We start from the raw sequence: 15,468 nt of genomic DNA on the forward strand, positions 1-15,468 counted from the left end.
AATATCCACTTATGAGTGAGTACATACCGTGTTTGATGGCTTCATTCTTAAAGAAAATACTTTGCATGAATACAATTTTATTTGTAGTCTCTTAGCTCCTGCGGTTTACAGTGCTACTTTCATACTCAACAACTTGTTATTAGGTTTCTTTAAGAAAGCTGTTAATACTTATGACCATCTACTCCATCATTAGCAGGATTAGAGATGCAGAGAACCTGGGGAGGTGGGGAACAGCGGAGAGGTAGATCTATGGAAGTGATTTAAAAGAATGACCGTAGGAAACTTAAACAATGAAAGGACAAGAATACATTTCCCTTGAGTACAGAAAAATATTTATTCTCTCATAAAGAGAGCGTTGACTCTGGCAATAGGAAAACATACTGGATATTCCACTGTCCCAATTAGCCCCAGCCATGCTTGAACAGAGTCTGACAACAGGGCCACAGGCTAGGCCATCGTGTAATTATTTGCTACAGTCACATTCCCTTTATCTGGTTTAGCTGTATGTATATGTTATAATTCCAAGAAGAAATACTTTGTAGTAAATGTTCTACAAATCCCTTGAGTCCCCTGAAATCATACAGAAATAATTCATCACTATTTCAGCAACAGCAGAGTAAATGCTTAAGGCCAGTAGGAGAAGAAAATCCAGGAAATTCACCCCCTTTTTTCTTTTCTGATGCCATTTTATGCTCCTTTCCCCTAGGTCACATCTTCTCTACACCTGCACTCTTTTTTCTTTTTTCTAGACAGCAAGGAAGTAGGCTGTCATCACCTCTAGTTTTCTTAGACCCCAGTGATACCAACTGGGGTCTAAGGATCAGTTTGTTTCCAACATCTTCTCAGAATCTATTGCAAACACTAACACCAGTCCTCTACTAACCATTTTGGTAGACACACTCATATCCTTCACCATCAAAGCAAAGAAAGGCAGAAACTCCAGGGGAAGCATACTCTAGAGACCACCGTCTTCTCATCACAGGTATCTGCCTGAGTACTTGGCTGAGATCACATTAGTATTTTTATCCCCTCATCTTCAGGGTTCAGAAAGAGGAAGAGACACATAGAAGAAATAAGAGTGAATTGGAAATGCCTTTGTCGTTCAAAATGAATGCTTGATTTAAGAAGAATGAACCCACCGAAGTTTCTGACCCAGGAGGATAGGATTTGACCTTTCCTAGTCAATGCTGAACACCCACTACTTGGGAAAGTCCCTGGCATCCTGTAGCTTGGAATTTAATTAATATTATTTGAGTGAGTAAATGCTTTAATGAATCTTAAACATTTTGAATTTAAGTTACCAGCAACCTTGACTCTATTTTCAAAGTGGCCAGTCAGTTTTAAGTGTTAGCATGTCTCAAAGGTTTTGCTGCCTAGCTCTCCCAACAACAGTGAGCTGAATGAAGAATATTGTTCTGATTGCTTGAGCCAAAGGATGCTTCTTGGTCCTTATTGTATTTGGCTTCCCACCTTATCTTATTCTAGGGAGCTCTCTTGCACTCTGAGAGATCTACCTTTTCTGCTACAGGCTGCTCTTCTGTTTTAGCTTCTCTTCTAGTACATTTCTTTCTGTCCTTCTTTACTGATTAAATGCATTTCTTGAGAATTTCATACACATGTGTCTCTTCATATTTATAATTTATTTACTTTATGTGCATTGGTATTTTTCCTGTGTAAGAATGTTGGATCCTGGGACTACAGATAGTTGTGAGCTGTCATGTGGGTGCTGGGAACTGAATCCTGCTCCTCTGGAAGAACAGTCTGTGCTCCTAACTGCTGAGCCTTCTCTCCAGCTCCACCGTGTGTGCCTTTAATGCAGTTCTCTTCTAGTGAATATCACCTTCCCTACATCAGCTACTAACCATCGCCACCTGTCTGTTAAACAACTTCTCATTTGCATCTGTGGTCCAAGCTTCTCACCAGGTTTCAAGGACTCCCTGGAAGTCTTTAGTTAAATTCGGTCATGTTCAAACCAGAAACTGCTATTTTCTCTTTAAATCTCTTCTCCTTACTGATTTCCCTGTCCATCCTCTTCCTTACAGGGATAATAAGATTAGAAGCCATTTGAATGTACCACCTGTTTTTCTCGTCTACTATATAATCAGGCAATAACTAAAATATCTCACTAAAATCTTGAAAATAGATCTTAAATTTATACCTTAAAATATGTATTGATTGCCAGGTGGTGGTGCATGCCTTTAATCCCAGCACTTGGGAGGCAGAGGCAGGCAGATCTCTGTGAGTTCGAAGCCAGCCTGGACTGCCAAGTGATCTCCAGGAAAAAGGCACAAAGCTACACAGGGAAACCCTTTCTCAAAAAAACAAAACCCAAACAACCAACCAAACAAACAAACAAACACAAAATATATATTGATTACTTTATTTTCTCATCATTTTTTTCTTGTCTTACTTGTGGTGGTCCACAGAGGCTATCTAGTGAGACCTTACTCAGGGTCAGAGACTCTGACACAAAAACTCCCTGGGAGTAATTTATAATATTTCTGAACATACACAGGATTTGAGCACCTCTATAAGATTCTGTTATAGCTACAGTATTGAGCCATAGACTCTTTAAAGAATGTCTTAGGATGACATGGAATTATCTTTGGGAATTTGATTGCTAGTGGAAATTACTTCTATTCCACTTTACTGAGTTTGTATTTAGGAAATATAGTTAGTGCTTGTAAATGTGCTTCTTACTTAGCTGAAAGATAGACAATGTTGTTTGTCTCATAGTAACTGCACTATATTTTTTCATCACTAAGCTACAATTCTTACCTTCTTATTGAAAGGTAGCATTTTGCCGCTTGGTGGTGTAGCTAATGTCATTGATAACTATCAGTTACATATTGTGAGTATCTGTGCTACAAGTCTGCCCTCCAACGGATGGCCTCCATTTGCTTCCTGGAGAAATAGTATGTGTTGAGGTATATGGCTCTAACTGATTCATCTCTTTTTCCATTAGTTGTAGCTTATCAGTCTCATAAAGCTGTTATGTGTAGCATATGCATAGGCTCAACTACTATAAGACATAATTCTTTTGTATAGTGCAGTTTCTAATCATTTAACTTTCAAGTTTAAATAAAAGCAGATATATGTGCGCATATGAAGGAGCAGCAGTGATTCAAAGAATTGCACAATACACGTTTCTAAGAGAAAAAGCTCTATGACAAAACATACTCATATTAAGTAAAAATTTATAGAAGACTGTTCTAAAGGTCTTTTTAAAAAATCTATAATCTTATGTCTCTTTTAATGGAGAGTCAATATATTTGTTTCCCAGACCCCAGGAAAGTCTACAATCAGGCCCTTGTACTGCATCATTATCTTCATCAGTATCATCTTTTATGCAGTGGGGCTGTCTTTAGGGAACATTAATTGCTAGCTATCTCTTAGGTACTTAAGGGCAATCTTGGAACAATTACCATGTATTTATGGGAATGAGTTATTCATTTATTTATTGCTTTTCTTCTAACAATCCTATAGCACTTGACTCAAGCTGATAACCGTATAAACAGGCTCACTGAGTATTTCGGGAATTGCTTTTCTCTCATCCCCACTATGTACCCTACAGCACCTCAATACTCCCCGCTGGAGCTCACTCTTGGCAGTTAAAACTATAGTGCTGATTGTCATCAAGAGTGTACTGAAGCTATCTTTTCTTAGTCAATTTCTTGTAACAGATATGAGAATATCTTTCCCTCATTTTTTTCCAGAAGAATCAGACTGTAATACTGGTATACGAATCACACAAATTTGTCTAAATAGAGGTCACCTATCTGGTTTTCAGATAAGATTCTAATAGATATAATCTCTGTGCTGGTTATTTGGGTGTTTATGTGAAATAAACATTCAATATGACAGCATAAAATACCACTGATGATCTTAGTAAACCTATTTATTTGACTTAAAATGTAGAATTAATTTCTCCTTTTTTGTAGAGCCATAGAGTCTTCCTTTTTATAGATCCTAATTTAAATATATAATATATGAAAAATATGGATGAAATCATAATACTGAATGAAAAGACATATGATTTGATCTATTAAAGGAAGAAAAAGATCTCTTACTTTCCAATCTTTGAGTTTATTCCTGGTCACTTATTTCTAGATGTTCTATTTGTAAACCCTTCCAAGAGAACTTTGGCATCAAATTTAGTATGTAATCATCTTCGAAATTAAATTTTGCCTTCCATATAAATAAAAATGTAAAAACAAAGGAATCATTTGAAATGGTGAAGCCAATAATAGGAAGTCATAAGATGATGCTGAACGCAGTATACATGTATAAATTTAATTCGTATAGAAATCTTTTGCAGTCTTGAAAAAAAGGGAACGAGGGTGCTCCAATCAATATTTAGATTAACTTAGTCTTGTTTTATAGGCATGAAAGAAAGTTCAGGATAGACATGTTAAATAATTTATCCCATGTGCTTCAAATCTTAACTAGCAAGAGCAGAATTCCAATAATGATTCATTATTTAGGCCATTTATTGCTGTGAAAGAATGAATTTGAAATTTAATGACTTGAAACAATAATTTTACATGAATTTATCAGGCAGTTGGATAATATGTACATTTAACAGGATAATTGTAGCAGGTTCATCCCTAGGGTCTCTTGGGATGAAGAACTAAGAACCCACACCATGGATTCTTAGTCACATTTATAGTTTCAAGCATGTGTTTTCTCCCGTGAAGCAGGACTTAAATCCAACTAGAAAGCAGTTGGTTACATTCATAACATTTGCACCACTAGTGCACATGGACACATTTGTATCTCTCTATCCATAGATCAGTATAGCTCCTGAACTTCATCAGAGCGGTATCTTTATGTAGTGGATGGTGGTTCAAAGTGAGATAATAAGTGTTAGTGGTGGTGGGGGGGTCATCTAGATTTCATTTCTTACAAGGCTCAGAGACCATGACAGAAGGGGCCGTGGAAAGGCAATAAGAACCAGAGATCAGGGAGGACCAGAGTGAAACAGTGCCTTCTGTATCTAATAGGACATCTGAACTCACAAACTCACAGCAAATGTATTTGTCTCCAAAAAAACTTGAACAAGATTAAGCCAATCAGTTTTTAAGCATGAAAGGGAAAGGCGCTCACAAGCCTATGCCACTACCTGAGGAGCTATGGACAATTAGATTTCTTTATGGATGAGACCCCTGGTACATTACAATACACCAGTGGATGGTCCCACACCCAGAAGTATATGGGCAGCACAAATTTAACCCAAAGCAATATTGAAAAAAAAATGAAAGGATACTAACTTGGAGTAAATCCTGGACTAGTTAGAGTGAGGAGTGGGAAGACAAATAAAATCAAAATATATTGTATGAACTTCTTAAAGATCAATAAAAATACAAAATTATTAAATGAAACCCCTCTCATTGTTTATTGGGTACACTAGATTGAGCTGATTTGGTTTCTCTGTTTCACAAATGGCCATAGCTGCAGGTATCTGAGTAGGTTGGACTTGGGTAGGTTTGTAATGTCTGAGATGGTCCACTCACAAGCCTGTCATTCAGTGCTGCCTAACACTTTGGATGGGGCTGTTGACTAAAGTATCTTCATTCTCTGCTTTTAAAAAAATATTTATTTATCTAACTCTCTCTCTCTCTCTCTCTCTCTCTGTGTGTGTGTGTGTGTGTGTGTGTGTGTGTGTGTGTGTATGTATGTATGTATGTGTGTATGTATGTATGTATATATGTATGTATGTATGTATGTAAGGGAGATGTGAGTGTGGCCATATGCATGTCACAACATGAGTGTGGAGATCAGAGGACAACTGTAAGATTCATTTTTCTCCTGACGCCTTGTAGGATAACTCAGTCTGTGTACAAGGCATCCTACCCATTGAGCCACCTTGCTGACTGTCTTCTCTTTGCAGCACTTCTTGGATTGCCTTCACTCGACATGGAGGTTGGGTTTCAGGAAGAATTCTAGATTACAAACACCAACAACTATATAAAAATCATGTGTCTTACACTTGCTGCTGTCCCATTCATTGGCCAAGGTTGGACACATGGATGAGTTCAGTGTAATTGTAGGTGAGAACTACTCATGGGTGAGTATTAAAAGACTGTTAAAATCACTACAGTAAAAACCCATTATAATGCTTATCATCTTGAGCACTCTTCTCAGTTTTCTGAACACTTGGGGCTGCAAATAATCTGCTCCCTTAAGCAGCATTTTGCCAGTGCCTTGTGTAAAGAATATAGAGATTTCACATGTAGATTTGAGCACATGCTTTTAGTAAGCTATCATATTTGCTTATTTCTAACTATAACATAAAATTTAAACTTCCCTAAAATGGTTTGAAAATTTTAATTTATTTATATACTTGATTTATTTATTATTTGTTTGTTTGTGTATGTGTGTGTGTGTGTGTGTGTGTGTGCACGCGCACACACACATGTGTATTTGCATGAGTTTATATGCACCACTTATCTACAAGAGCCTGTGGTGGCATGAAGAGATAATTAAATCCACTGGACCTAGAATTACATACAGTTGTGACTTGGCAGTAGGTTCTGAAAACCCAGCCCACGTCCTCTACAGGAATAAGTACTGCTCTTAACCACTTAGCCATCTTTCCAGACCCCACTCCTGTCTTTGGTAGTTGTGAAAGAAATTTTAATTCTGTAAATAAAAATAATACTTGCAAATATCTAAATAATTTTCATGAAAAAATTAATGCCAGTCTGTGTTGGGTTTTATGTTTAATTCATTAGTGAATAAAAATGGAGAAACATTGTTACATTTTGTGCCTTTATCATTGTTCAAATAGATGCAGCCAATTTCTTAAAGTATAGGAATAATTTTGGTTTTACAGTCATTTTTTTTCAAAAGAATGACCTTGATTCCATTATTTTTGTAACATCAGGATTGTTATTGCAGCAGTTATCTTTTATTTTACTTTATATCAACTGTAATAATTTATTAATAATGCTATTAAGAGTTGACTTCCATATAGGATTTTTTGTGGAAATGTTTTATTCTATAATAAAGCATTCTACATTTGTCTATGAAATGTATTTCTAAGCAGTAGTATTTTACTTTAATGAATCAAATATTGGTGGTCAGTCTTCTATTAATATTGACATTTAGAAAAAATATAATCCTTTCATCCTGAGTCATTATGCTAAGTTAAATGAGCAAAGTTTAAAGGTAATGCAATTTCAAAGCTCTGAGGTAACCTATGCCACCTCTGATAATGTCACGACTTTGTGGCAGGACACTGAGAAGTGATGTCAGAAGACAGCATCTGAATGAAGTTGCTGTCTTCACAACTATGACACTGTTATTATGAGTTAATAAAAACTAAAAGCAGTATGTGAGAAGCAGTGAGGAAAATCAGGAACTTACTTTTAGTGACAACACCTTCTAGGCGAATGATGTTTGGGTGGTCAAATTGACCCATGATGCTAGCTTCTCTCAGAAAATCTCTTCTTTGTCGATCCACGTGACCACCCTTCAGTGTTTTAATGGCCACTGGGATCTCCCTTTTCCCTGGTGTCTTCAAACGCCCACTGCAGACTTCCCCAAATTCACCTTAAAAAACAAAGCAGAAATCATGTTTAAACCAAATACTTCTATGTTTAAAAGTCCAAATTACCTTGTTATCATTTAGAAAAGAACCTAAAACATGTCTTTCAAGTTTGCAAACTTTACTTGAAAACACTTTTTCTTTAGTCTGTATAAACAATGGGCCTGATGTGTTTATAATGAATAATAGACTGCACTTCCATGTGCTGCACCAAGGGAACTCTGTTGAGAGACATCCCTAACCTGCTGCAGAATTATGGCCAGCAGAATGTGAGGTTACAATGTAAACCTAGAGAAAAGCAATCATTACCCAAAATTCCCTGCGCCTCTTCTCTGTCCTAATCTATGGGCCAAATACCATCTTTGGTCAGAGAATCTACCAAGTTTTGTGGTTTATTTGTTCTCTGAAGTCATATATCTGGGTTTTATGACAATTAGAAAGTAATATTGTTTCAATTAATTTGTAAACATTGAGAAAACCCATGCTGAAAACAGTTAATAATAAATTACTACATAGGATACAGAATTATACAGGCTATATTGATAAAAATATAAATGTATAAAGATGAATTTTGTTTCAGCTCTAGTTACATCAATAGATTACACAAACAAGTATTTTCTAAATAGTTACTGCATGTATGTATATATATATATATATATATATATATATATATATATATATATATATACTGCTAGGTTGCTGTAAGATTCAAAGAGGTATATGGTATTATCTTGAATTCAGAGAAAAATAGGAGACAAATGCAAATGAAACACTTAGTGCATTCCATCCATGTCAATACTGCTTCCCTTAAGAATGGCTATGGTTTGAGGACTTGCAGAGAGGATTATACCTTATTTTGGACTGTGAATGAGTAGGATGTAGAAGTACAGGTGCAGAAAGAACATTCAGGGTGGGTGTGTTGAAGGTGTAAAGAAAATGAATAAAAAGATTAAAAGTTTAGAAACAGTCAATGGATGATGAAGATACAAGGCCACTGATTCTGAGGGGCTGTTATGGAAAAGGTCACAGTCTTTCTCAGAGTAACACAATACATTCAACAAAGATTAAGTGGATGGACAAATAACTCATTAAAAAGGAGCTTGCATGTAAGTATGAAGGCCTGAGTTTGACCCCCAGAACCCATATCAAGAACACAGGTGTAGGGGAGGTGGAGATTGGTGGATCCCATCCCTGGGGTTCACAGTTTAAGCCTGCCTATTCTAGTAGGCAAATTTCAAGATTATGAGAGCCTGTCTCAAAAACCAAGGTGGATGGCTTCTGAGAAACTATACTTGAAGATGTCAACTGTCCTACATATATACCTGTATACAAAAAACAAACAAATAAACAAACAAAACCAATCTTCTAAAAAAAAAAAAAAAAGAACCAAAATTCCAGAATCTAAATTTTTCTATGTAAAATGATCTTCATTTACTTAAGACCATAATGTTTGATGCCAGTTTAGTAATTGGTAACATGATCATGCTAATATTTTATGTTACTGCATAGGATTCCTTTTCTGCAAGAATATAAGGAAAATTAAAAGAGATAACATGCATGCAAATATTTACCAACTATAAATTTTCAGGGATGGGAATGTAGCTCAGTTGCTAATGTTTGTCTAGCATATATGAAGCTCTGGGTTCAATCCTCAGTATAGTATAAACCAGTCATGTTGATGTATGTCTGAAATCCCATCACTGGGGAGGTAGAGGCACAAATATCAGAACTTCAAGGCATCACTAGTTACAAAGCAAGTTCCAGGCAAGCCTGTGATATATGAAGCTTGGACTCAAAAGGAAAACAGGGAGTTGGAGAGATGGCTCAGTGGTCAAGATCACTTGCAGCAGCATAAGAACCAAAGTTAGGATCCCAGCACCCACATTACTGGCACTTGCTGACTTGTGGCTTAACTGAAAAACTGTGAGGTCCGGATTCAGGGAAAGAGACTGTGCCTCAAAGAAGTAATGTTAGAGTGACAGAAAAGGACACCCACATTCTCCTACAGCTTCCACACACTCCTAGCTACACACTTGCTCCTGTACCACACACACTGCACTCATGCATAGACATACATACTCATTTATATGCACACACTAACCAAAGCTAAGTAACAAGCCAATGGGACACACACACACACACACACACACACACACATTGTGGAGTATTACTCATAAATGACTTTAGGTAGTTTAAATTTAAATCTTTTAAGGATAGAAGGAATAAAAACTTATGTCTCTTCAGTTCATTAGTTCACAGTTCTAATCAATGGTTGGATGAGGATAGAAGATCAAATTATAATTTGTGGTGCCGTGGATCTCAGGTTATCCACACTTTCTGTTCCTTAATTCATCACAGCCAACCAAATATTGACTATATGTGAGTAACTACAACTGTTTACTAATTTTAAGTAAAAAAGACAATATTTTCTTTCTAAAATTATATGCATACATGTCTGTCAAAAATAGAAAGTCTAAAAAGATAGTTGTCATTATTATAGATGATTATTATTATTATTATTATTATTATTATTATTATTTCTACTCATCCTCCTCCCAGAACTAGAAACCATGTATTATTACAAAAGAAAAAGGCACCCCTCTGATGGAAATAGACTAGTAAGCAGGGAAGGGTGGCTTCAAAGCTTAGAGTTTGTCTTTTCTATGTTAAAAATTCGCACAAGCAAGGACACGAAAACACTGATTATACTGTTGTCCCTAGGAAATGAAGTGCTCATAATATTGGACTTGACAAATCTTGCCCAAATTTTGCAAGAAATGTAAGAATAGATTTTTAACTTGATGCTTTCAATTTGTTGGGAGATGAATGTTCATATTTCACAAAGAATGAAGCTGAGATTTTTTTCTAAAGTTCTTTCATAATGTTTTAAATTTTTAAAAAGATTTTATTTTGTACCTAAAAATAATAGTTAATAGAAAATTTCAACATTTTTCTCAGCCTCTGCGACCTTTTGGGGGGAAAAAGATGTTTGAATATGTCTTAACTAATGTCAAATATACACAAAGCTTACTAAGGTATCATTGTCCATTGATCAGACTTCTCCCCCTAAGAAATATGTAGAAAAAATAAAGCATTTATCTTTGCTTTTCTTGATCTTTTACTGAACCTGAAATCACCAGCTAGTATTAATAAAGACTCGACAATATTTAGAAATGAAATAGCTGGCCTAAGTCCAAATACATTTGATTTTTTTCCATCCACATATCATAAGAATTCAAATAAACTTTTGAGCACAATAAAAAAAAATGACAGCTCTGTTGGTATTTTATCAAGACAGACAGAGTGGTAATTTTCTTTGTTTTTCTGTTGTCTGAAACTCATGCATCTTATTAACACCAGGCAGGTGTTTTCTTCATGTCAAGCTTTGCTTGATCAGGTTGTTATCACACTTATTTCATTGGCACTAAATATGGTGATCTGAGATTCCAGCTCTCCTTTATTTCCAACCGCTTGACACAAGGAAACAAAAATGCAAAATTCCTGTGTTATTTAAAAAATCATGTGTATTGGTTTTTGGAATGGTAAATATGCCTTAAGGATCTGAGACTCAATGAATTTTTCAGGCATGGGCCAAAAAACTCACTCGTAAAATGTGTTCAAATCTTCTTTCACAGAAGGCCTGGAGGTATCACACATATGAAAGTGTTTTAAATTAAAGTATAATCTCATAAATTGTCAAACACGGATTCATGATGTTACTGTCAGTTATTACATATATGTTATAACTGACAGTAACATCATAGAAGTAACTTGATCATCAGTAAGAAAAATTATTCCTCAATAAGATTGTGAATATTTATATACATAATTTAGTCCATAGCTAACCCATTAACTAGAGGCACGTGACATTAATGACTACTTGTGCATAATTGCAAACATTATTACAATGCCCTCGCATGGTATTTTGTGGCAATGAGTCTATTAACTTAATATGAATTTTAATCTCACTAAAAACCTTTTGAAGTAAGTACTAATGTTCAATTTATAAATGAGGAAACTGAAACTCACCTGCTTTGTAACTTGTTCACAACCAAACAACTATTGGGCCCAATAGTTTATCACGGTTAACACTGTTTTCTGCTATTTGAGCAATTTAGTCATTATTAGCATTTTTTGTTTGTTTGTTTGTTTTTTGAGACAGGGTTTCTCTGTGTAGCTTTGTGCCTTCCTGGAACTCAATTTCTAGACCAGGCTAGCCTTGAACTCATAGAGATTCGCTTGCTTCTGCCTCCCAAGTGCTGGGATTAAAGGTGAGTGCCACCACCGCCCAGCCATTATTAGCATTTTATTGCGTTCACATGCTAAGTTCCCTATGGTAACAATGCTATCTTCACATCAGCTATCTTAAGTGTTTAGATGATGAACTAGATTGGAAATGTACATAGAGTGATAAAGCCATGCTGTATGAAACCTTCACTACTGTCCTAGGTGGGGTTACAATTGCTGTGATTAAATATCATGACAAAAAGCAACTTGGGGATGAAAGGGTTTCTTTCAGCTTACAATTCCAGGTAATAGTCTATTACTGAGGAAAGTCAGGTCAAGAACTCCAACAGGGCAGGAATGTGGAGGCAGGAGCTGATACAGAGGCCATGGAGGAGTGCTGCTTACTGGCTTGTCCCTCATGGCTTGCTCAGTCTGCTTTCTTATAGATCCCAGGACCACCAGCCCAGGGATGGCACCACCTACAATGGACTGGACTCTCCACCATTGATCAATAACTAAGAAAATGTCTTACATCCAAACATTACAGAGACATTTTCTCAATTGAATTTTGCTTTCAGATAACTCTAGTTAAGTTGATATAAAACTATTAACACAACTACTAAATTTGAGCCCTAGTTCAAATGTGTTGTATATTAGGTGATCTGTAGAAACCACTACGGTCCAGTTTCAGGGTAGCTAAGAAAATTATACACAGGATAATTGATCTTCTGCCATGGATAGTGCATTTACTAGCTAACAATCCCATCTATCTGCCAAGCAGTGGTAAAAATGTTTCTTGACAAGCAATTTTATTGGGTAATATATAGAGTCTTGTGAAAATATCAATTAGCATTGGATTTTCCACAAACACTGCAGAATTGAATTGAAACTTGCAGGAAAGCAGAGGGAAGTAAGTATAATCTGCTGGGAAAGCTGTGACATCATGGTCATGACAGCCATCCCTAAGCTCCATGCTCTGTGATCTGAGATTCCAGCTCTCCTATATTCCCAACCCCTTGAGACAAAGAAACAAAAAAGCCACAGTCCTGATTTTTTTTTTTTAAATCACGTCTTTTCATTTGGGGGGATGGTAAATATTGTCATCTTGATTAAACCTAGAACCAACTAAAAGAAAGGACTTCAGGCAACTCTGTCAAGGATTTACAACTAGGACTAATGGAGAGGAGAAGAGCCCCCTCCCACCCACCCCCAGAGTGTGTAGCACTTCCAGAGGCAGCTCAGATAAAAAGAGGTCAGGGGGAAAAGCCACAAGCTGGCCTGCCTGCCTTTGACTGGTGATGAGTGTGCTTTTCTTCCCATGGCTGCAGCAGACACCAGCCTTTCCTGCCATCAGAATCCAACTTCAGCCTCCTGAAATATACTACAGACCAGGGGCTCCCCAGAAATCCCTGGGCATTCAGTACCAGGTTGAGGAGAGGTAGTATCCAGCCTTGTGCACTCAGCAACCACCAGCTTGTCAACCTCTCCAGAGTGAAGATAATCCTGTTGGCCGACTCAACTCCTATCCTGTAAGACCAACTAATAAATCTCCTGTATTATATATAGTCGTTCTCTGAATTGCTCTCCTCTGGAGAACTCCAACTCAAGTATTTCAAATGTTTTTCTTCACACTTACTGTTTCCTCAGACTGGATTGATCTCCATCACAAATATCTTCATTTGTTCTGTATACATCTCCTCGGTTCCCTGTAAAGACTGAGCTTTGCTATCTTCTCTGCAGAATACTTCCCCTAATAAACTTTCATCTGACTTACTTTCATTTGACTAACTTATCCATTATGTGTGAAAGAAAGAAAAACCTACTAACATAATACCATCCTCTACATTTGGAAGTGCATCCAAGCACTTATAGACAGGCTATTTTATTCTCCTACCAGATATAATACCAACCTCAGACAAGGCTATTCTGAGACATGACAAGATGAGACCAAGCAAGGCCACTTCATAATTTTGTTCCAGTTCAGACACACGCAAGGTCACTATGTCATCCCCAAATACCGCACTTCTCATTCTGTTGGCTAGAGTGAGTGCTCCTCTTTGTAAAACTGATTCTGGTTTTATTCTTATTCCTTGTTAAAAGCTAAATTTTGTTGGGATAATATGATAAATGTCTTTAAACTTGGACTCATTATTTTGTGCTTTTTTTTTTTTGATGGAGAGCTTGTATAGAACTCAAATAGCATTATGGCAAGCTGCCCATCCTCTCCACTTCTTCAGACAAGGTTCCCTAGACAGACTCACTGTCTTTATCAAGCAGACCACATACAGCCCCTCCTCACTACCAAGTGCCTGAAACCAAGCTTCAGGATTCAGCTACTCTTTCTGACTTTTCTTGGAGAGATGTGAATAAACTACTTATTCACCCTAGATAGAACACCAATGAGAAACCAAAGAAATGACCCTACTCAAGTCTAGCTTAGTGAACCAGTTACTGGAGTGTGGGCAACTTAGAGACAGCTGTACCACAGAACAAAAGTCCCTCTCACAGCAATTGTTTACTGCTAATAAATCCCTGGAGAGAAGTATAATCTTGTAAGCCCTATTCACACCAACCACTAACTGCTCAGAAATTCCTGGGAAGAAACAGAGCCTCATGCATCCCTCCTCATGTCTTCAAAGATGGAACATTAATAGACCAAAACCATGTGTAGTAATCACAGATGCTGGGAGTTCAAGAGGGCAGTGGCCATGACAGGCCTGGAGGAGAGCATTCCACAAGTTCCTTGTCTGTTTGTGGAAGGATTAAACTAAGCCAGTAGCCCTCATGGAAGAATCAGGGATACCCAAACCTACTTGATACTATAAAACCTATATCCCATACCCTCATTCCTTCTGTTCTCAAATGAAACTTCTTTGTAGACCTACAAAGTATGGACCGTCTTCCTCCTATGGGTTGGGAGTACATTTCATTAATATATATGCATCATCTCGTCTGCCCAGTGAGAGGTGTAGTATACTGGGCCATCCATTTAACACTGAATTTAGAATCCTCTCATCAACAGGATGAGCAGGAGGTACTTCAAACAGTTACTTTCCTTTCATTGCCTTCCCATGAAACTTGTCTGCTCACCACTTACTTCTGAAGGGTCTGGTCTGTGTTGGACAGGTGTGTTATACATCATGTGCTTCTCCTTATTCTATGGAACACACCCCTTCATCCTTAAGTTGCTTTTCACCACTGTGTTTTATTATAGCAACAGAAACAAAACTAGGACTCCAGTAGTGCTAAAGTACTTTTATTGTAATATAAAATCATTACAAAAAAGCCCAGCTATCTAGAGGGCATTACTAGCAAGAAAAGTTTTGTACTATCTATGGACAGATATCTATATGTCTCTTTGTGGTAGGTTTTGGGTTGGGATAGGAGGTTGTAAAATTTCAATGGGGCAGAAGACTTAGGAGGGTCATCATTCTGATAGAACAGATACACAACTGTATGGCAGAACCATTACTATAGCTCTATCCTTATAGATGCAGCTTCATTTGCCAAACGACTTGGCTTTAGACCCAATTGGACTTGAGCCTGCAAATAAAAATACCTGGCAAAAGTGCAGAAGGCAGGCATCATGCAGAACGTCCACTGTAGACAGGTCTGTCTGCCTGCTGACATTGATCATGGCCATGGACCTGAAAGCTCTACTGCCATTTTTCTCTAATTGCCTCTCAACTGAA

The 15,468-nt window shown here is 37.1% G+C and overlaps 1 protein-coding gene across 1 annotated transcript in view; it reads right to left on the minus strand.

Annotated features, from left to right (window-relative positions):
• Positions 1 to 15,468, minus strand: part of Epha6 (EPH receptor A6) — a 956,551-nt gene that overhangs the window by 256,391 nt on the left and 684,692 nt on the right. The window contains exon 11 of the mRNA XM_036203471.1: positions 7,369 to 7,554. Within this exon, the coding sequence (XP_036059364.1) occupies positions 7,369 to 7,554 (186 nt within the window). The remainder of the gene's footprint in view (positions 1 to 7,368; positions 7,555 to 15,468) is intronic.

Source organism: Onychomys torridus, chromosome 12, assembly GCF_903995425.1.
Source record: "Onychomys torridus chromosome 12, mOncTor1.1, whole genome shotgun sequence".
Taxonomy (NCBI): Eukaryota; Metazoa; Chordata; class Mammalia; order Rodentia; family Cricetidae; genus Onychomys; species Onychomys torridus.